Source organism: Arvicola amphibius, chromosome 1 (assembly GCF_903992535.2).
Source record: "Arvicola amphibius chromosome 1, mArvAmp1.2, whole genome shotgun sequence".
Classification (NCBI taxonomy): Eukaryota; Metazoa; Chordata; class Mammalia; order Rodentia; family Cricetidae; genus Arvicola; species Arvicola amphibius.
The window spans coordinates 36,516,252-36,538,369 of record NC_052047.1 but is presented as its reverse complement, the minus strand read 5'-3'; the positions used below and the strand labels follow the sequence as shown (position 1 = coordinate 36,538,369).

At 46.5% G+C, this 22,118-nt stretch overlaps 1 protein-coding gene across 2 annotated transcripts in view; it reads right to left on the bottom strand.

Moving 5' to 3' along the window:
• Positions 1 to 4,450: 4,450 nt before the first annotated feature.
• Rbm47 (RNA binding motif protein 47) overlaps positions 4,451 to 22,118 on the bottom strand; it is a 34,190-nt gene continuing 16,522 nt past the window's right edge. The window contains exons 3-6 of one of the 2 annotated variants that reach the window (XM_038319595.1): positions 11,675 to 12,834; positions 10,685 to 10,891; positions 8,198 to 8,403; positions 4,451 to 7,137 (exon numbers count right to left, since the gene is read on the bottom strand). In XM_038319595.1, coding sequence (XP_038175523.1) covers positions 6,907 to 7,137; positions 8,198 to 8,403; positions 10,685 to 10,891; positions 11,675 to 12,803 — 1,773 coding nt within the window. In that variant the 5' untranslated portion in view covers positions 12,804 to 12,834 and the 3' untranslated portion in view covers positions 4,451 to 6,906. The remainder of the gene's footprint in view (positions 7,138 to 8,197; positions 8,404 to 10,684; positions 10,892 to 11,674; positions 12,835 to 22,118) is intronic. The other variant, XM_038319602.1, reaches the window with a different exon arrangement.

The following is a 22,118-nucleotide window of genomic DNA, read 5'->3' as shown; positions in this document are numbered from 1 at the left end:
CCTCCTGCAGTGACTCCAGGACGAGGCTGCCCAATGGTTGGGGGGGGGGGTCTCACTATCTCTTCCTCCTCACAAGCAACGCCCCTGAAGCTCCCAAGAACACAATTCATGAGGTGCTTCCTCAGACCCTGCTCATCCTGCATATAGCCAGCACACTTGGCTTCCTGTCCAAGCCTGGGGGTGCAGATGCCCCTGCCTCAGAACACCGTCACCTGCAGTGCTGGAAGGAGGCAGAGGGTCAGTTTAGTTGGCTCCTGTCTTTCCTTCTGCACTAACAGAGTTGGCACTCAATAAATATTTACTGCGTAAATGATGAATAAAAGAATTAAAAGGTTCGGGCTGGGGATGTAACTCAGCAATAGAGTGTTTTCACAGCATGTGTGAAGCCCCAGCCAAAGAAAAAGGAAAAAAGAAAGAAAAGTCCCAAAACACAACTCAGGATTCAAATGGAAAGGTTTAAGGTGTTGGCATGCAGAGGAATACATGTTCATACTAGGGCTCAGACCTGTAAGGGGGTCTGTAACTCTAGCTACCCGGGAGGCTGGGGCAAGGGGCTTGAGAATGCAAGACCTGTCTAGACTACCAAACAAGTTCAAGGCCAGCCTGCGCAGACCAGAGACTGTCTTCTCAAACACAGTGAGAGTTGGAGCTGTAATTCAGTGGTGGAGCCCTTGCTTAGTGTGTGAGGCCCTAGGTTCAATGTCCAGGGCTGGAGGTGGGGCATGTGTATAGGGTCAGAGTAGATGGGGGTCAAGGATGGGCGTGGCCGTATGAAAACACGTCTACAACCTATCAGGCTTTTAAGATTTGTGAACTCAATATAACCTTATGCGGTCAGGTGACCTCCCCCCCCCCCCAAGATCAAGTGACTGGAAGATTTTGTTTTCTTCAAGGTCATATGACTGGTAAGAAGCAAAGCTGGGAGTTCCCCAGGCATTCTGATTAGAAACCCAAGCTGTTCAGAGGGACGCTCAGCCTGCTTGCAGAGGGAAGTGTCTGAATAATCATTTTCTATGCCTAGTGGCATGAGGACTTACAAAACAGAGCAGCGCTGGGCACTTCGCAAGGGGAGGGCACAGGAGAAAGGAAGACAGCCGTCCATTGGTTTCTAACCTTCCGAACCCTGAGACCCTTTAATACAACTCCTCACATTGGGGTGACCCCAACCATAGAATTGTTTTCATTGCTACTTCATAACTGTAACTTGGCTACTGTTGTGAGTCATAATATAAATGTTTTTGGAGACAGAGGATTGCCAAAGGGGTCTTGACCCACAGATTAAGAACCACTGCTTTAGCCCTTGGAATTGACAGCACCTGGAGGCAGAGGCAAGCAGATCTCTGTGCACTCGAGGTCAGCCTGGTTTACAAGAGCTAGTTCCAAGACAGGGTCAAACGCTACAGAGAAACTCTGTCTCAAAAAGAAAAGAAAAGAAAAGAAAAGAAAAGAAAAAGCAAAGGAAAACAAAAAACCTTGGAATGAAAGGAAAACAGGGAAAGCAGTCTGTAGATAATTGAGATTTTTTTCCTTATTAAACCCAAACTTCCCTTTTACTGTGGGCTCAGAAATGGGATCTATATCAATGAGTAGGGTGGGAGGGGGTATGCTTGTGTCCTTTTATCTGGTGATTCTTGAAAATATGTTTTAAAAAGGGGGTGACAGTGTCAAAGTCATTTCAGGGGAGATGACTCAGCAGATAAAAGCACTTGCTGCTTTTCCAGAGGACCCAGGTTCAGTTCCCAGCACTCCTATGTCAATTTACAGGCATCTATAACTCCAGTTCCAGGGGATCCAGTGCCCTCTTTGGGTCTCCTCCAGCATGCCATTCCACTGGACCAGCTGTGCCAAAACGTCACAATTCCCACCATCATGAGAAAAATCAAATTAAGGCAGGTGGTAGTGACACTCGCCTTTAGTCCCAGCACTAGGGAGGCAGAGCCAGGTAGATATCTGAGTTCAAGGCCAGCCTGGTCTCCAGGGCAATTTCCAGGACAGTCAGGGCAACACAGAGAAACCCCATCTCAAACCACCCAGCCTCCTCCCCAAATTAATTAAAATAGAAACAATTTTGATAGAAAAACGGAGTGTCCTAGAAAACTTTTACAATAAAAATACTACACAGCATTTGAGGTTATATACAAGAAAAATAAGACAATGCTAATTATCCCAACTTTTACCTAAATAAGTATTTATATATATTTTTGACAGATATTTATGGAATACCTATTCTTTTTAAAAAGATTTATTTATATTCCTAACCATTGAACTGTCACTCCAGCTCTCTATTTAAAAAAAAATTATTTATGTGCCTGTGTGAATATATGTCACCTGTGTACGGGTGCCCTCAGAGGCCAGAGGACCAGATCCCAGGAGAGGACACCAGGTCCCTGAGAGCCAGAGTTATAGGCAGTTGTGAGCCACCAAACATGGGTGCTGGGAATTTAACATATGCCCTCTGGAAGAGCAACAGGAGTTCTTAGCTGCTGAGCCATCTCCCCAGCCCAGAGAGTACTTATTCTATTGAAGAACCAGAGAACAGCTAGGCATGTGGTCCTCGCCTCACCTCTCCAGAGCGCAGGTGGTGGAGGCAGGAGGATAAGCCAGCTAAGTTTCTGCAGGTCAGCTTGCTCTACCCCCTGAGACTCTGTCTCAGACAACAACAACGTTTCCACCCCCAAACCCCAAATACTAAGAAACCGAAATAAGCCAAAACCACCACCAATCAGGACATAGCTGAAGACTGGCTTACAGAACTGGAGTGTGTGCTTAGTGTTGGTGTGGCCCTGGATTTGATCCCTGGTATCAAATAATCAGACAAACATGGAGGAGTGGAGCTGGTTTCCTGACACTGTGGTTAGTCTCTGTCATATCTTTGGGGCGGCTAGTGGCTAGAAGGCCTTTCTTCTTTCTTTCCTTCTTTCTCTCTCTCCCCTTCTCTCTCCCTTTCCTCCTTCCTTCCTTCCTTCCTTCCTTCCTTCCTTCCTTCCTTTCTTTGTTTTGTTTTTTTGTATCTTTAACTTGCTCTTATAGACCAGGCTGGCCTCGAACTCATGGAGATCCGTCTGCCTCTGCCTCTGCCTCTCAAGTGCTGGGATTAAAGGTGTATGCCACCACTGCACAGCTATCCTTGAATCTTGTAAACAGCTTGACCAGCCAGCCTTATGCTGTTCTCTCTTCCAGGGACAGCAGGAACTTCCAAACATCCCATCTTCCAGCTCCACTCCCCATGCTGCACCGGGGAGCACAGAACAAGGCAAGGACAGACGAGTGTTTCTTTTCCCTGTGGACCAGGCGGGCTATGCCGTTAGGGAGAACCTGGGATGGAGGCTCTGTGGCTCAGCTAGTCTCAATAGATAGATTGTGGGGGTTCACAATCGTATCTATCCTCACCCAGTGTGCCCCCCTTTCGGTGTTCTCTGCCTTGGCCGGGCAGCTCCACCAGAATAAGGAAACGAAGCTGCAGCTGCTACAATCAAGCCTGTAACAGCCAGGAGAGATGCAGGGCTGCTCTGCATGGGTCTGAACTGTCCCTAGCATACTGTCAGAGTATGAGGACTTTTTTTCCTTGAAGAAGGACAGAAGGTCTTGTTTTTAATAACACCGCCTAAACCACAAGTGATGTTAATCCCAGCTCCGAGGAAGCAGAAGGCAGAGCATCAGGGGTTCAAGGCCAGCTTTGGCTACAGGAGAGCCAGTCTTAAACAAACAAGCAAAGGAGTTAAACAATTTATTTTAATGGCAATGGGGCTGGAGAGATAAGAGCGCTTTATTTCAGAGGACCTGAGTTCAGTTCCCAGCACCTACACTGGGAGGCTCACAACGGCCCATCACTCCAGGTCCAGAGGATAAGATGCTTTCTTCTGGCTTCTGTGGGCACCCACATTCATGTGACAAGCACGTCTCTCTCTCTCTCTCACACACACACACACACACAGAGAGAGAGAGAGAGAGAGAAAGAGAGAGAGAGAGAGAGAGAGAGAGAGAGAGAGAGAGAGAGAGAGAGAGAGAAAACAAAACAAGGAGGGTGGAGAGATGGCTCAACAGTAAAGAGCATTGATTGCTCTTCCAGAGGACCCACCCGGGTTCAGTTCACAGCGCCCATATGGCAGCTCACAACTGTCTGTAACTCCAGGATTCAACACCCTCACACAGACATACATGCAGACAAAATACCAACGCACACAAAAGAAAAGCAAATAAAGAAATAAAAAACAAAACAAGCCAGGTGGTGATGGCACCACCTGAGATCCCAGCACTTGGGAGGCAGAGGCAGGTAGTTCTCTGAGCTCAAGGCCAGTGCCTTATCCCCTGGAGTAGGAGTGACCGGCAGTTGTGAGCCTCCCCAATTGGAAATACTGAATTTGTCAATCCCTTCACTGTTGCAAAAAAAAAAAAAAAAAAAAAAAAAAAAAAAAAAAAAAAAAAAAAATTAAAGGAAAGGAAATCTGAAGACTGCTTTAAAGAAAGCTTTATTTACCATGTCCACCTTGAGAATGTTCTCTGTAAATGCAGCGAGGTCTAAAAAGCTTTTACAAATACGAAGCTACAAACTAAACTAGTGGCATGTCTACAACTTTAAAACTCTTAAAAACATTTATATTAGTTTGTTCTTAATCCTAAAAAAAAAAAAGTTCACATTTCAAGTTATAAACTTACCTCAGTAGTGTACATGAAATGGTTGTGAAACGCTAGGAGTAGGTGAGACCACAGACAGCAGGGCCGCTGAAGCTTAAGTGGCACCACCGCCGCTCGTTCTCAGGGCAGTTGCCACGTTAAGATAGTGCATTTTTCCTTTTATTATTACTATGATAGTAGTTTTCCTGGCACTTGTAAAATACAGCAAGAGCGTGGGGAGACAGTGTTTCACCTGAGGACCTCCGTGGCTGCCCTTGGCACTTCTCTCACACAGTCGAGGGAGGAGGGCCTGATACGAGTTGCCTTAATGAAGGCACTCATCCCACCCTGTCCGTGCGGGTGCAGCTCAGAACATTGCAGAGCTCGTTTATGCCATTCAACCAGGATGGAGAGAATGCTTAAAGGCCTCAGCAGGCACTGGACAATTTAATAGAACAGTTAAATAAATATTCCTTATATATAAAAATTCATCTCTTCAAGAGAAGGGGAAAAAGAAGACATTCGGGGATCTCTTAATTTAAAAGAAGAGAAAACAACTAAACAGCTATCTAGGAGCATTGGCTAAGGGCATGATCCGAGGACCAATCCACAAATACGAGTTAAGCCCATTAGCAAACGCTGGTGGGAAGATTTGATGGACTCTGTTATGACATAAAATACAACTGTACCTTATTGTGCACCTTATTGCACGCCTCACGGTCCTGACTGAGCCCTTAAAAAATGCACATTGATGTAATTCATGAAGCAGATATTAGCATTTTCCTGTATTTTACATTCACTCTGTGAAAGAGAAGCCTTTAAACAGGCACAAAACACTGCATCTGTGTTTTTACTCCCTAAAAAAAAAAAATAACAAACACTTTTAATAATATTGAGATAAAACAGCTGCGTTTTGCATCACACTACACACCATGAGCTTTGGCAACACAAAATGACTACAAGCAAGCATCAGAAGTTATCACAAACGCCCCTTTAACTCCTACAGGTCGCGCCCCCTCCTGGATGCGTATGCCCCGTGTTCATCTACCAGATGCAGAGTGCCCGAGGGAAGCCTTGCTCAACAAATGCTTCCCACCTTCCTGATGATGGCAGACACTCTGCAAGAAACACAAGAAGCGCACTTCCTGTTGGCAAATCGTGAAGGTCTTGTCTATAATCATATACATTCTTGGCCTCCAAAAACTCGGACTTCAAAAATCAAAGCATTAGGAAGTTAAAAGTCCCATACTGAACAATTTAAACAGCTATGCAAAGATGCCTTACGACAAACATGGCAAAATTGTGCCCTTTCATGCATTCTGCTACTGAAAACGCATAAAGAAGGCGATACCCCCAACAAACTAAAAATAATAATAGTAATAATAATAAAAGACCACGACAAAATCCCAGGAAGAAGTATAAAAGGCATCAGTTGTCTTCTCTATCAGAATTATCCATTTTTCTTAGCCATGCCAAACTTCAAAGAGATAGGAAGGAGGAGAGAAAGGGTGGGGGGGAAGGAGGCACAGTTAATGAAGACACGGGGCGAGAGCCCAAGGGCAGGTGAGAAGCTTTCCAGTGTTGAGACCCTGGGTGTGAACGAGTCTTTTCCATGTTGACTTAAAGACAGATTGTTAATAAAACAAAACAAAACAACCCCCCAAACAGAAACCATGGCAATATCGTCAACCCTTAATGCCAGCGGAAATACAGCAGAGATTTCCACTCCTTGAGAAACTGCACTTTCCAGTATCACCTTTAAAAATAAGGTTTTATGTAGCATTTCAAAGCACTACAGTTTGTATCTTTAAATATTGAATATAGTTTTTAAAATAGTTCCCTATATGCTCGGATGTGCTTCTTTATTTTAATATATATATATATATATAGCTGATATATTTTGAAAGGTTCTACAAAATAGAAATCTCTGGAGTGCAGAAGTTAAGAAAATAACCTTCATACTGAAAATATATCCTTAAAAAACAAAACCAAACCTCTGTACAAATGCAGTAGGGCGTACAAATCTTAAAAGATGGTATTAAGGCGTGAGGCGTTGCAAGTCTCTTAGAAATGTATGAACGAAAGCGGGCCTGCTAAGTTGAAAAGTCTTTTTTAAAAAAAGAGAGAGTGAAAACTTCATGGATATAAAATATTTCAGTGTGATAATCGCTAACATTCTTCACTTGCAGGTTTCGCACGTGTGCCAATTCGACACGTTCTTTCTTCATAAATAATAAAGTGTTCCTTCAGCGGTGTCTGGTGGCTTGCTTGCCTTGGCTCTGGTCCCTGGTCTCAGTAAGTCTGGTAGATGTCGTGGATGGGCACCTGGAGAGCAGCGGGGAAGGCCTGAGGTATGTAGCCGGCGTAGCCCCCGTACACGGCGGCTGCAGCGTTCTTCTGTAGTGTGGCGATGGTGGCAGTGGCAGGAGCAGCGAAGGGAACGTAGCTGGCCCCGTAGATGCCGGCGGTGGGAATTCTCTGAACATTTGGTGCCACGGTGTACACAGGAGTTATTGGGCGGCCCTGAGAGAGAGAGAGAGAGAAAAAAAAATCTTTCCTGAGTGCATGTGCGGGTTCATCAAATCCTTGAACAATGAGCATTCGGTGTGTGGGGGGGAGGAGAAGATGAGCACCCCAGGGAGTGAGGGAGAAGATGAACACTCCAGGGAGGAGGGAGAGAAGATGAGCACCCCAGTGGGGAGGAACAGAAGAGGTCTATGTAGGGAGGCAGAAAAGGAGGGTAACATTCGCTGAAGGAGAATGAGATTAGACAGAGCAAAATGTTATCTTCGAGGGGCTTGACATGTTTAAACCTGTGTCACAGGGGGAGGCTGTAGGAAGATCCCAGAGTTGTCTTACGCTGGGATCTTCTACTGGACCTTGCATTCTGCCAGCTCATAAAGACAAGTAATGGCGAGGCTGGGAATCTACCTTAAGATCACTAATTCTAACCCGTCTCGGGGCTGTCCCTCCTGTTTAAAAGTGCAATACACAGCCGGGCAGTGGTGGCGCACACCTTTAATTCCAGCACTAGGGAGGCAGAGGCAGGAGGATCTCTGTGAATTATAGGAAACCCAGGCTAAACACAGAAAAATCCTGCCTTGAAAAACCAAAATAAACATAAACAAACACCATCATGAATTACATGTCCATATAGACATTTCTGTGCATAAAATGTGCATGGAGGGGTAAGTTGTGCACCACAGGGCACTGGTCGAGGGGTCTCCCTCCTTCCATCATGTGGGTCCTGGGGTTGGGCCATGGGGTTTGGAAAGAAGCACTTTTATCTGCTGAGATATATATATACATACATACATATATATATATATATGGCTCACACACATGCACACACATATGTACATTGTATATATGTACATAGCTATATATATACATATACATATATGTACTTTTTAAAATAATAAACTTAAAAATCTTTATAGAGACAATTTCTTTCCTGTTATTTCCCATTAACTTTTTAAAAAATATCATTGCACAGAGTATATTCTCAGTGTTGAATACTAATGAGTCTATGATTGAGAGAGTCTCCATATATAAATGACAGTGGCCATGGCAAGAACTTTACCTGGAAAGGTGGCGGTGTGGATACCGCAGGAATGACAGCAGCATGGGCGGCGGCGGCGGCGGCGGCAGCGGCAGCAGCGGGGTCAGGTTGCACGGCAATGGGGCTGATCATGTGTTCCATTGTATGGATCTTGCCATCTTCAATTATCTTAGGGGCTGGGGCTGCCTGGAACATGGAGTACTGGGCACCGATGGCAGGGATGGCCACTGCAAGAGAAGCAGAAAGAAGAGAGGCTCATCACTTACAATCACAGAGGGAGAGCCTTCGCTTGCTGGTAGTTTTTGAAAGCCCAGATTCACAGTCGTGCACCTCTGCACATCTGTGCTTCTTGGCCTGGCTCGGCACCATGTCAGGATGGGGTTTCTCCGCAAATTATAGTGGAGGGAGCGTTCGGAGCGAGGCCTCTGCACTGCCGTTTCCTAATATGTGTGAGCGTGCAGCCTGCATACTCCTTCTTACACTACTCACCACCAGACAAGCCCTTTGCCCTTTCACAGTGTTTCAAGAAGCAGGTTGAGCGAAGATATCATTCTGACACCTTGGAGATGGGAGTGTATTCTCCCCACCTTTTATCCCATGTTAGTAACATGGATCCAGTTGGAGGGGCTTTGAGTCGGAAATGGAAAAACCTCCAATGTGCTAATAATCCATTTATAGTAGTGAAGCAGTGGGTAATTGGCTTTTTGCTGGAACCTGCCAACTCAAATAATTTCTGTGAGTAGAGTCCAAAGGAACGGCTTCCAGCAGAGATTCAAACAGATAGAGTTACTGAATGTCAATGTGCAGTATCAAGAGATCAAAAGGAAGAGATGCTAGCCCCGATTTGGGAGAGCTTGTGTATGTGCATGCTGTGTGTGCTGAAAGAATAAGCAGGACCATGAAATGTACACACAAAGAAACCTTTCATTTCTGTTTTCTCTCCAAGTGTAAGCTCGTTTATTCTACTAAGATGGGTATGATCAAAGGTAAAGAGACAAAATGGCCATACAATAAACAATGGCTTGGCCATTCAATAAAAAAAAAAAAAAAATCTAAAATCTTAACCAAATATCTTTTTTTTTTTTTTTTTTTTTTTTTTTTTTTTTTTTTTTTTGGTTTTTCGAGACAGGGTTTCCCTGTAGTTTCTAGAGCCTGTCCTGGAGCTAGCTCTTGGCTGGCCTCGAACTCAGAGATCCGCCTGCCTCTGCCTCCCGAGTGCTGGGATTAAAGGCGTGCGCCACCACCGCCCGGCCTTAACCAAATATCTTTACCTGCCTTCCCAACCAAACCTTCCACCAGTCCTGGGCCCAAATATGTTAGCCTGCCCTGGTATCTGTCAGAAGGACAAAAACATACCTTCAAAGGATGTACAAGGGTTGTGGTGTAGCTAGGGCTACTTGTTGAAGCCACATGAGGGCTCTACGGAGTAACTGCATTGTTCTGGCTACCAGCCTGCAGAACTCTCTACCCCTGGACACAGGACTTCACATGGCTAAAGACTGTTTGGTGCCAATGATATTACTAAGGCATCCCAATGCTGGAAGCCACTATTTATTGTAAAGATGGCAGGGCTATTTCCCCAGTTACCACTGAATTCCTTCAACACGTTAAACCTACGTTCCAAACACACCAATTCCTTGCCTCTTAGCTAGGAGAAGAAGTGAGCAATTAGGAAAGGAGCAGGTGACCCTCAAAAGCTCTCCCTCCTACCCCAGTGAGGCCAAGAGGCCAAGGAGAAAATCACTCTGCTTATCTATGGAAGAAACTCTCCACAGAATCAGAGTTAGCATGTGGGAATTCTGCATACCATGCGTCTGTCAAACTCACTAAGACAGTTAAAGCTTATCCTTCCTTGCAGTGGGTGACCAAGGGGCCACCAAATCCTGGTAAAATAACTTTGTGGGGCCTGGTAGTAAAAGCAAAGGTCATGATCCCTGGCTCAACGATTGATCTCTACTCTAAATCTACAGGTTCCAGTTGTAAAACCCTTCTTCTCTGCCTTGTCCAAGAATGCTGGCGCCTGTCAGACCATCCAGGAAACCTGGCACTATTTGCTCTGGAAAAGAAGTTCCTATTTTCTCTGAGACCTGGTAATACCCATGCCCTCTGCTTTTTGGTGGCTGAAGCACAGACGGGACGCAGCTCAGTGACGGGGCGCTTAGGTTCTCACAAGGAAAAGACGGGTTCTAGGTGACAGAAGAAGCGGGAGCTCTATTCCCTTCCACCCTTTCCTCACCTCTGCCTGCTTAGTCACAGACGGAGAAATAGCCAGATGATTGGCAGCTAACACCTGTGTGAAAACTCCCCTACAGCCTAACGTGAACGTGGCCCAAACTAGACCAGTCCCCTAAATTCTAGGGGGTCAGGGTGTGGGGGGCAGGGGCATGACATGTGGACCTTCTTTTTGCCGATGGATTCAAGAGCCAGGAAGACCGGAATCACTTGAAAGAGAGGGTGGGGGGGGGGTGGTTAGGGCCAAATGATGCATTTGCACTGGTTTATACTGACCTGCGCCGGGTTTAATGGCGACTGGGTTGACAGTAGAGATTTCCAAATTTGGCACAAGTTCATATCCTTTTTCTTGCTGTTTGCCTTTGCCTTCGTGATATCGGCTATATATACCACGGCCAGCAGAATATCCTCCGAGGTAGGAACCCCTGGGCCCTGGGGCTCTGTTTCCAGCTGCACCTCGGCCTCGGCCTCTTATGCTGCCTGCTTATAATACAACACAAAGAAGGATGAGCCGGCGGCGGCGACGGGCGGGGCCTCTGGCCTGCCCTCTGTCTAAGTAGCAGGTGGCCACAACTCTGGCCTAAACGGACTAATAAGATGCTCCTGACAGTCTATTTTTGCCTACTTCGCCATTCTAATCTGTCTGTTTAGTGCAAGGTGAATTCCCAGGATTACAACTTCAACTTCAGTGATAGAGGGTAAAACAGATCTGGAAAGGGATGTGCCTGTCTTCCTTCCTTGTTTCGTGCTTAAGAAAAAAGGCAGGGGATATTAATTCAGACCCAGCGAACCAACAGTGGGTCCCTGGACCTATGTTATGTTTTCTAGTGTCATGCTTGGTCTTCTATCCTGAGCGATCTTAAGGAACTACGGCTTCACCAACCAATACCCTAAGATTTAACTTGAGAAGCAGTAACCCAAGAATCCTCAAAACTAGGCATCCTCTTTCCTCCCCCTTTAGAAGGCTGGCATCACCACCTGCCACCACCATGCTGGGGCACAGAAGCAGAGTTTACTTAAACCCCAAGGGATAGGCAGACCTGCTGCTCCACATGGGTTAAGCCATAGCAAGGGACAAAGTATCCCAAGGATTTGACTGTTCAACTAGAGGGATGTTTCTCTCAATACAATAGTAACTGGGAGCCAGCACTTAGAACCTCAGCCTAAATGGGTAGGGCCTAGTATTTGCCAGCCATGCTCAATCTGACACCCGTGCCTATGGGGTCTGGATACCCAGGGGCCCTCAAGAAAAGAGTCTCCACTAACTTTTCACGAAGTAGTCCCTGTTGGGCCCGATGAGCGCGTTGTAGGGGTAGCCATAGTAGGCCAACGTGTAGGGGTCACAGGAATACACGTAGCCGGGCTGCTGAGCTACCACCTCGGCTGAGCCACCGCCGCCCTTGGCTGCCTTCTGGTAGCGGGAGTATTGCTCCTTGTCCACAGGCTTGGCCAGCGTGACCTCCAAGCAGGAGCCCTCTAGCTCTGTGCCGTTGAGGTTGTTCATGGCATGCACAGCGTCCTCACGGCTAGTGAAGTGCACGAAGGCGTAGTCGCGGATCTTCTTGACCCGTTCCACGCATCCTGGGTTGAACTGGCCGAAGCTCCTCTTGATGGTCTCCTCGGTGGTCTCGATCATGAGGTTGCGCACGTAGAGGATCTTCACTGTCTGCATCACGTCCTCGTCCACATCGATCTCGGGCTCGGCCCAATCCACGGCGATCTGGTGGCCCCACAGTTGGATGCGACCCGGCATGAGCTTGCGGCGAGCCATCGCTGCAGCGCGATGGCTCTCGTACTCCACGAAGGCGAAGCCTCTGTTTTTCATCTTGTCTGCGGCACTGGCATACACGATCACGTTGAGCACGCCTTCGGTGACCTTGGCGATCTCTTCTAGGATCTCCCCACGCTTCTTCATCTTGGGGATGCCACCGATGAAGAGGCGGCAGTTGTCCACGCTGCAACACACGCCCAGCAGGCGGCCGGGGCGGATCTCGTAGTTGTTGAGCTCACGAACAGCTCGCTTGGCCTCATTCTTGTGGCAATACATGACAAAGGCATAGCCGCGGTTCTTGCCGTCGAAATCCATCATGAGGCGCAGTTCGTAGATGCGGCCTACAGTCTCAAACACAGGTACCAGCTCATCTTCATACACATCACGCGGGATCTTCCCCACGAAGACCTCGCAGCCTCGCTGGGGATGCGGACCTTCCCAGCCGGGCGGAGGGCCACCATACTTGCGCTGCCCATTCTCCTGTACCATGCTGTAGCCGGTGCGCTCCATCAGGGCCAACAGTGCAGCCTCATTGGGTGCGCCCGCCACGCCCTCTGGCACCTTGGAGGAGGACCCAACTGTGGGATCGCTGTTCATGGCTGTGGTGGAATCCTCTGCGGTCATACTGTCAAAGGCATCCACGGCTGGCGGTAACCTGCGGAAAGAGAAAGGAGGAGTATGAATGGGAAACCTGGCAAAGACTTGGTCCTGAACTTGCCTGGGTTTCTGCTCACACTCTTTGGCGAGGCATGCTTGTGAACAGGCAGGTCATGGCGTGCTGAACTGAGATTATTAGATGGAAGAGGCCGCTGTGGAAACGCAGGTGGTCTTAAAATAGTCAAGCTGTGAGAGCCCGCTGTGGTCTTAGGGGAAAAATCTTAGCTTTCGCAGCAAGCAGTGACTTTAGTCTTACCCCTGCACTGTCAACTCGGATTCCATTTCTCTAGGTCACTCTGCCAATTTCACTTATTGCTTTGGTGGACACAGACTTTTTATTTATTTTCTCAAAGGCAGACCTTTTCATTGCACCAACAGAAACTGGATGACGTAATTGCCCTCCCCCCCCCCCCCTGGTGGCTCCGGAGTTGTGGGGGAGATGACCTAGGGCCTGGTGCGCTAGGTAAGCATTCTACCACGAGCTAAGTCTCCAGAGCTAGAACAATGTAATTATTAGAGTAAACTTCAGGGAAATGTTTTCATACATGGTGGTTACTGGGCTACGTACTGGAGTTTTCAACAGGAAATGGGATGTTTCCACTGCAGAGGAGCCGGCCTAGTAATGAGTCCGATTTTTACAATATTCTGGCAAAATCTTGGTATGAACCATTCGCAGATTGGGACTCAGTTTATAAAGAGTCAGGGTAACTCAGGAAGCTGCGAAGCAATGTTTCCATGGGGAAAGACAGCCCTGGCTAAGAACTGTCAACTCTGCTCTTAGCTCGCCTTCCCAGCCTTCGGGCACAGTTGCTGACTTCATTCCACCTGCTTGGGGGAAAGAGAGGCTGAAGTTGAGTAAACTGCCCCAGTTCACACAGGAACCTGGGCGTTTGGCTCCAGATCCCATCCTTTTTAGAACTGTGCTGTGCAAAACATTTATTTTTTTAGGAGGGTCTCGCGCACACTAGCCCTAGGTGACCTGGAATCCATTCTCCAGCCTGGCTGGTTGAGATCTCATGGCAATTCTAGCTCAGCCTCCTGGATGCTGGGGTTACAAATGTGGGCCATAAACCAAGCCCAACTTTTGGTTTTATTTTGTTCTGTTTAAAGACCAAGTCTCCATAAGTAGTTTAGTGGTCTTGAACTCACAACCTTCCTGCCTCAGCCTCCCAAGGTCTGGGAATATAGGTAAAAGTTACCACACCTGACTCAATACACTTAGGAGGAGATGATGTCACTGGCCACCCACGACTAATAGAGCTTAAATAGGGGATAAGAAACTAAATTAAAGTTTTTATTTAAATTAAGTAGCCATGGGTCTGAATGGTGTTTGCCTTTATTCAGAGAGCACAGAGTAACGCAATGCTTGTGTAATGAAAAGGTTAGTAGCCCTGGCTGTCCTGGAACTCACTTTGTAGACAAGCTGGCCTAGAACTCCAGGAGGTCAGCCGGGATTAAAGATTAAAGGCACGCGTCACCACTACCGACTCAGAATGAACTTATCAAACAGCAAAATCTATCTCATTATTGGACAAATGAATTCTATAGAAAATTCAAGAAATGGTTGGAGGGACAGCTCAGCAGTTAAAAGCACTGACTACTCTTTGAAAGGATCCAGATTTGATTCTCAGCACCCACATGGTGGCTCACAACTGTCTGTAGCTCCTGTTCTGGGAGCTCTAAAACCCTCCTCTGACCTCCGTGGGCATCAGGCATGCATATGGTACACAGACATACATGCAGGCAAAACGCCCATACACATAAAATAATAACAAAAAGGAAACAAGAGTCACGGCTGAGTGTCCCCCTAACGACAGCCACCATAGAACTTTCCCCACAGTTTTCCTATCTTGTGGGCTAGTGTCTGAGACATGGCTTCCTCCTCTTTGCCGCTTCCTGTTTAGAAACATTCCCACACATTCTCAGGCTTTGTAAAAATGTCACTTTAGTGATAGCCTAAGGTTTCATCATTCAGCGAGAACCAGGAACACTATTTTTAAAACGTTTAACTATGACCTGAGCTTGAGACTATTCAGGGAAAATTCAAGAATGATCAAAGTGGCCGAGGATGTACAGGTCATTGGACAGTGCTTGACTGGCAGGCGTGAGGAGCCCCACTCGAGACCCAGCAACACAAATTAAAAAAAGAAGAAAGAAAGCTGAGTATGACATCACACATCTGTAATTCCAGTACACACGCGGCAAGAGGGTTGTAGGTTTGAGGTCAATATAAAGAATGAGACCCTGTCTCAAAAAGAAAAAAAGGAAGAACCTTAAATCTATACTGACACGCGTATGTATACATAGATACGTATTTGTAACTTAGCCCAAACAGTCCCCTTTTGGCTCATTTGCTGTAACAAGAGCAGTGGGGCGTTCAGAGTGGGAGGGGGCCCCTGTGGTCAGGCAACATGGTGAGTCCCAGTTAACCCTCCCTAGTTGTATGACGCAGAAGGAGGACACTTGGCTATTGTATGAATCACGTTCCCTACCTGTAAATGGGAATCCTAATGATAGTATTAATGTCAGCACAATAAATGAGGTAATAGATACAAGATACCATGGCAGTTTGAGTGGGAAATGTCCTATAGTCTTGGTCCCCAGCTGGTGGTGTGTTTGGGGCAGTTTAGGAGGTATATATAGGCTTGCTGGCAGAGGTGAATGTTTATGGTTCAAGATGTGAGCTTGTTCCAGCCTCCTAGACTGCTGCCTGCTGCCACACGGTCCCAGCCATCACGGATTCTAACCCCCTGGAACTGTAAGCCCAAATACTTTTTTTCCAAGTTGCTTGGGTAATGTTATCTTATCACAGAAACAGAAAAGTAACTGATGTAGACACTTCGACTTGCTGCCCGGCATAGCTTTGAACTCATAATCCTCCTACTTCAGCCTCTTCAGTGCTGAGATTACACAAGCATGCACCACACCACACCCATCTTGAATAAGGAACTTTGCTCTATGCCCAGAACACTGTAATAGCTCAAGAAATGCAATATTACCTTTGATTCAAGTTCTGGTGAACACTCCTCAGATCAATTTTTATTTGAATTTTAGTAATTTTCAAGATGCATTTTTCTCATATTTTAAAAGTATTTTTAAAATTAAAAAATTCCTATATTTTAAAAAAATATCTTTGAGGGCCTGGAGAGATGGTTCAGTGGGTAAGGGCACTTGCCACCAGGCATGACCTGAGTTTGAGCCCTGGGACTTATAGGGTGGAGAAGACCAAACCTTACAAGTTGTCCCCTAACCTCTACACACATGCCCGCTCCCCTACCTGCACAAATAAATGTCATAAAGAATTTAAAATGTATCTTCGGATAGGGTTTCCTTCTATCTGTTTATCTTGTTTCCTTTGTGCTTCAGTGTTCATAAGTTAGCTTGACAAAAGTTCCTTATGGTAAAGATTTTTTTTAGTGTACATTTCGAATGATACATTGGTTCCTCTAATCTCAATGTGAAGATCTCTCTCCTTCCCAATGAAAGGTGAGCACATGTAGTTTAGGGGACCATTTAAAATCTGTGACTGCAATGGAGGGTGCCAAATACATGTACAAGCATAGGTATGATCAAGAGGGAGATTCTATGTGCTACAATACAGAAAACATGCAACTGGTGGATGGTCACAGGAGTGGAACTAAGTACACACACACACACACACACACACACACACCCTTTAAAAAAAGGTGAAAATTTCAGAAGCAAAAAAGAAAAACAAAAGACAACAAAATTGGGATTTTGATAGAGGCCCTTAAAAATGATAGGCCTTTAAAATGTATTCATTCTTTATTTTTGTGTGTATGTATGTGCCTGTGTGTATGTACATGTGTGTGTGTGCATGCGGGTGCCTATGGAGGCCAGAACAGGGAGGGTACCAGATCCCCTGGAGCTGGAGTTACAGGTGGTTGTGAGGCGCCTGATGTGTGTGCTGTGAACTGAGCTCACATCCTGACAATAGCAATAAGCCCTCCTAAGCCCTGAGCCATTTCTCCAGCCTTCCCAAACATTAGACCTTCCAAAAAGGTATACTTGCTTAGCATGCATGAGGTCTTGGGTGTGATCCTCAGCATTGCAAACAATAAATCAATGAGATTCTGCGTCAGTTAGGCACATTTATGAAAATCTTATAGTCTAAAAGCTCTGCCCTCCCTAGCATCATGCCGTAGGTAAATAAGTTATATGCAATCTTGGTTCTTAAATTTGAGGCCAAAAGTTTGGACATAATAAAAGGTAATCACTTACTTAATGCCTTAAAAACAACTTTTTCTCTCTAAACCCAATAGCAGATTGGACTTAGGACAACTGTAAATGCTTTAGATGGGCTCAGCAAATTCCAGCTGCGGACCAAATACTGTCTGCCATTTGTTTAGGATAAAACTCTATTTATAAAACCATATCCTTAATATGGGGTGAGGGGAGAAAGTACATGGGTGACGGCCGTGGTGGAGTTATGGAGCTGAATAGTTGGGGTACAGGCAGCATGGCCCACAAAGCCTATCATGCTTGCTCTCTAGCCCAGTCTCTGGTTTGGGTGCAGAGCCCATCACTACATATATACGTGAAAATGTCAGCATGTGGTGACGTCGCCAAGCTAAATCATGAAGATTTGACTGGCTAAGTCCGTTAACTTGCACTCTCTTCTCCTTCCCAGATTGATAATGGATTAATTTCAGGACCACTGTGAAGATTCTAACACATCGACTTTCTGCATCTTTGCGTTCGTGTTTGTGCGTATGTGCGCGGGCAGGTGAAACTCTTACATGGTGACTTTCTGTATCTGTGTGTATGCGTGTGGGAGGTGGCGTGTAGAAGCCAGAGTTTAAAGTTGGATATGTTCCTCAGTTGCCTGGCACCTTATTTTTTGAGGCAGGATTGCTTACTGAACCTGGCGCTTGCTGATTTCACTAGACAGGCTGGCCAGTAACTTTCAGCGAGCCACCATTCTCTGCCCTCTAAGCCCCAACCCCTAGCATTGAGATTGCAGTGCATTGCCATGCCCAGCTTTTTATGTGGGTGCTGGTGTCCAAATCCAGGTCCTCACGCTCTTCCAGGAAGCACTTGGTCGAGTGCACCATCTCCCTAGCCACAGCACATTTTATGTACAGTGGTTTGTTGCTGCTTTGTTTTTTTCTGAACAGGGGTTGGCCTGTCCCAGCTTAGCTTCCAACTCATGGCAGTCACCCTGCTCAGCTCCTGAGTGCTGGTATTTCAGATAGCATCACCTCTCTCTCTGACAGTTTCATCCACATACATAATACATGCCCATAGTCCCACACCCATCCCTCTCTCACCCTCTTGGTCTCTCATCGTATTCTAAGCTGCTTTTCCATTTATAGGGATAGCATTTATGGGGACAGTATTTATGAAATCTGGAAGAAGAAATATCTTGTGAATGGGGATGGCTCAGCTCCTGACACTCACATGTGAATGCTGGTTTCAGAGATAGAGCTTGTTTTCACTCTTCATCCATCACTCACCCACCCATCCACCCATCTATCCATCCATCCACTCACCCACCCATCCATATGCAACCCACCCACCCATTCATCTATCCATCCACCCATCTATCCATCCACACATTCATCCATCCACCCATCTATCCACTTATCCACCCAACCATTCATTCATCCATCCACTCACCCACCCATCCACCCATCTATCCATCCATCCATCCATCCATCCATCCATCTATTCATCCATCCACATACCCACCCATCCATATACCACCCACCCATCCACCCATCTATCCATTCATTCACCCACCTATCCATCCATCTACCCATCCATCCATCCATCCACCCATCCACCCATCCATGCCTTGTATTTTGAGCAGCCTCTATTGGTTCATGCTGTGCTAGCTGCAGGTGGGCCTTGTCCTCAAGGAGTTCACCTCCCAGCTAGCTGAATTATGCTTAACCACAAGGAAGCTGAAGTCTAAGGTACTTTGCACTCACGCTTACTGACCAGGAACTGCTTCAAAAGGGTCAGACTTTAATATTCTTAACAAATTGCTTCTAATAAGTTTACAGTCCTCAGGGCTAATGCCCAGCCATCTCAAAATTTTGCTTTTAAAAATTAGTCATGGATCTGAGGGTGAACAAGGAGGGCTGGGTACATGAGGGGGATTAGAAGAAGAAAAGGGAAGGGGGAGATGGTGGCGGGGTGAGGGAGAAATAGAAAAATTAGCCCTGGGGAGCTGGAGAGATGGCTTTAATGGTTAACAGTGCCTGCGGCACAGCCGTGTGAGCTGGCTGTCCTGTAAGCATCTGTAACTCCAGTTCCGCGGAACCCACACTGACAGACACAAACACACATAAACAAATAAGCAAACGAATATAAGCCATTTAAAAAAAGAGAAATTAAAAATTAGCATTGGGCTGGGTGGTGGTGGTGCATGCCTTTAATCCCAGTGCTCAGGAGGCTGAGGGAGAGGGTCACTCCTTCTAGATTAGCCTGACCACAAACGAAACAACAAAAATAGCCTAGAATATTCTCTTTAGAAGGGAAGAATAGGAGTACATGACAGCACACGCTGAGACAAATACCGACTGTTCAATGATGGCAAGATCCCCGCTTACAGCAGAGGTGTGGACGCAATAACAGACTGCAGAAGCTGACTCTCGGCTATGAGTAAATCAAGCATCTAGAATCCAGATTCGAGATAAATAGCATAGACTTTCTCAGCTTCATTTACATGGCAGGAAAACGTTTTTCAGGGCCAGGCAGAGCAACTCAGGCTTTAGAGCACACTAAATAAATGGAGTCAGAGTGAGCAAGGCCGATTCTGGCTCCTCCACTGGTGTGCCGTGAGGGAAACCCTGTAGACTCTGAGAGCTCACAGACTCATCTTCACACCCTACTGTGCAGCGGAGTGCTGTGCTCAGTGGATGTGGATGGAGATGAGCTCACTCCAGCCCTCCTGTCTACAGGGAATATTATTAGGGTCCCTACCTTATGGACAAAGAAACCAAGGCACAGAGCAAGTAAGTAGAGTCTCAGGTAATGGACACCAGTAATGGTGTCAGTCTGGTTCAGAGCTCACACTACAGGTGCCCCAAATGATTGCCATGATAGGGCAAGGATTCGATGAAATGGTATGTGAGGGGTTCCTAGGGCAGAGACTCAAAAAGAGGGGCAGGGGAGAGGGAATCAAGAAAAATTGAACTTGAATGTGAGACAAGAGTGCTGGCCCTGTGTAAGATTCTGGTGTTTACAGGAAAGCAAGCAACAGATTCCTAGAACCAGTTTTAAACCGGTCAACGTGAGAAGCCTAGCCTGGGAGTTTCTGGTGGAGACTGGTGTGCCAGCCTCCCAGGTGCCATTCGTCACAGGTAAGCTGGCCAGCTGTGGCATTCTCCGCTGATGATGTGGCCCAGGCATCTGAGTGTAAATCTGTTTCTCACCTCACCCTTGGCTGGTGCACTTTGCCAAGGCTGTTCCAGAAAGAACCTGAAGAGACTTGCCACCCTGGATGTAAATGGTCCAGGCATCCCTGGAGATGCCAGATTCCTGGGGAGGCAGAACCCTCCCAACACATGCTCCCTTTGCTCATGCTGAAGACACATTACCTCTCTCTGAGGGCTGCCAGCATCTAGTGTGCATGGCAGGATATCTGAAGGAATCCATTCGCTCAGCTTGGCATCTGCAACTGCATGACAAGATACTCTCCAACTAAGCTATCACTATTCTGGATTCCGTTAGAATTTTTGTCCTAGGTCGCAATTGCACTGACAAGGTAAACTCACAATAGAAATTCTTAAAGATTTGAATTATATTTTTAGTGCGGTTCAGAATATCTTTCATTCAGATTTTAGCTTTTAACTGATCCAACAAAGGTTGCTAATATACTCAGAAAATACTTGCAGGGTTCAAAACCCAGTCTTTACGGTCAAGTATGATTTTGTTCTAGAATTACTTGGACTAACAGTTAACTTTGGTTCAAAGCTCTGTGAGCTGTGTGTGTGTGTGTGTGTGTGTGTGTGTGTGTGTGTGTGTGTTGGGGGAGTTAAACTATGAATGTGTCCCTTCTGTGAGGTGTGTGTGTGTTGGGGAGTCTGAACGACGAATGTGTACTTTCTCTAAGAGGGGTGTGTGTGTGTGTGTGTGTGTGTTGGGGGAGTTAAACTATGAATGTGTCCCTTCTGTGAGGTGTGTGTGTGTGTTGGGGGAGTTTGAACTATGAATGTGTACTTTCTCTGAGAGGGGTGTGTGTGTGTGTGTGTGTGTGTGTGTGTGTGTGTGTTGGGGGGAAGTTTAAACTACAAATGTATACTTTCTATGAGTTCAAATCATGTGTGTGTCACTTTCCAGGCCTGTCCCATGAGTTCTGACTGCCAGTCTCACACTCACCGCTGAGGTGACTTACACAGAAGCTACCTGAGAGGATTCGGTGATGTTTGAAGATGCCTGACTCACGACATATTAGAAAGGTTAACAACTGCTATTGTTGTTTTAAAGACTGTCACTGGAACCAGTATTGAGTGGTTCATACCTACAAGGCCAGCACTCAAAAGGCTGATGGAAGGGAACTGGTAAGAGTCGAGAGCCGACTTGGATGACAGAGATGGTGTGTGTGTGGCGGGGGAGCAGACACGGTATGGGCTGGGAGGGAAAGAGAGACAAGAGAAAAGGTGGGGGAGTCACTTTAAGCCAGACTTCAAATTTTAGGGAGAGCTTTGTCACTCGCTGTAAATAACCCCCCATGGCTTACAGAGATGCTGTGTGTGAAGAAAGGGAGGAAACCAGGAAAGGAAGATTAGCTTCTGCAGAAGGCTTCTAACATGTGGCATCCAGGCTTTTGCTTAGTGCCAAGTCACTACCACCCACTCGAGTAAACAGCGGGGAGGCCACTCCCACTCTCAGGGCTCTGGCGTCAGGGCACGTCTGTCAATCCTAAGACTTAAAAAGCAAGAGGAGTTCCACTGAAAACGTGACGGTCAAGGAATTTACCTAGATGCCCAAACAATAAGTGGGGGACAGGCTCATCCCGCACCCCCCACACCTGCCTACACTAATTGCCCTCTGCACATGGGAAAAAAAAAAGTTCTTTCTGAGCCTCCTTGCTGCAAGCAAGATCCTAAAGGATGAAGAGACAGGAGACCACGACATGCTGACATGCTGGGCCTCTACCTTCAGTTGCCTGACTGAGGGAGAACTCGCATCCCAGGGTTCGGCCATGTTGATACTGGTACAGGCTTTGTTATGGCAAAAGACACCGTTCCGTGAAAAGCTGCGTTTGATAAACAGAAGCAGAGCCAAGAGGCTCAGTTTTCCCAGGCGCTT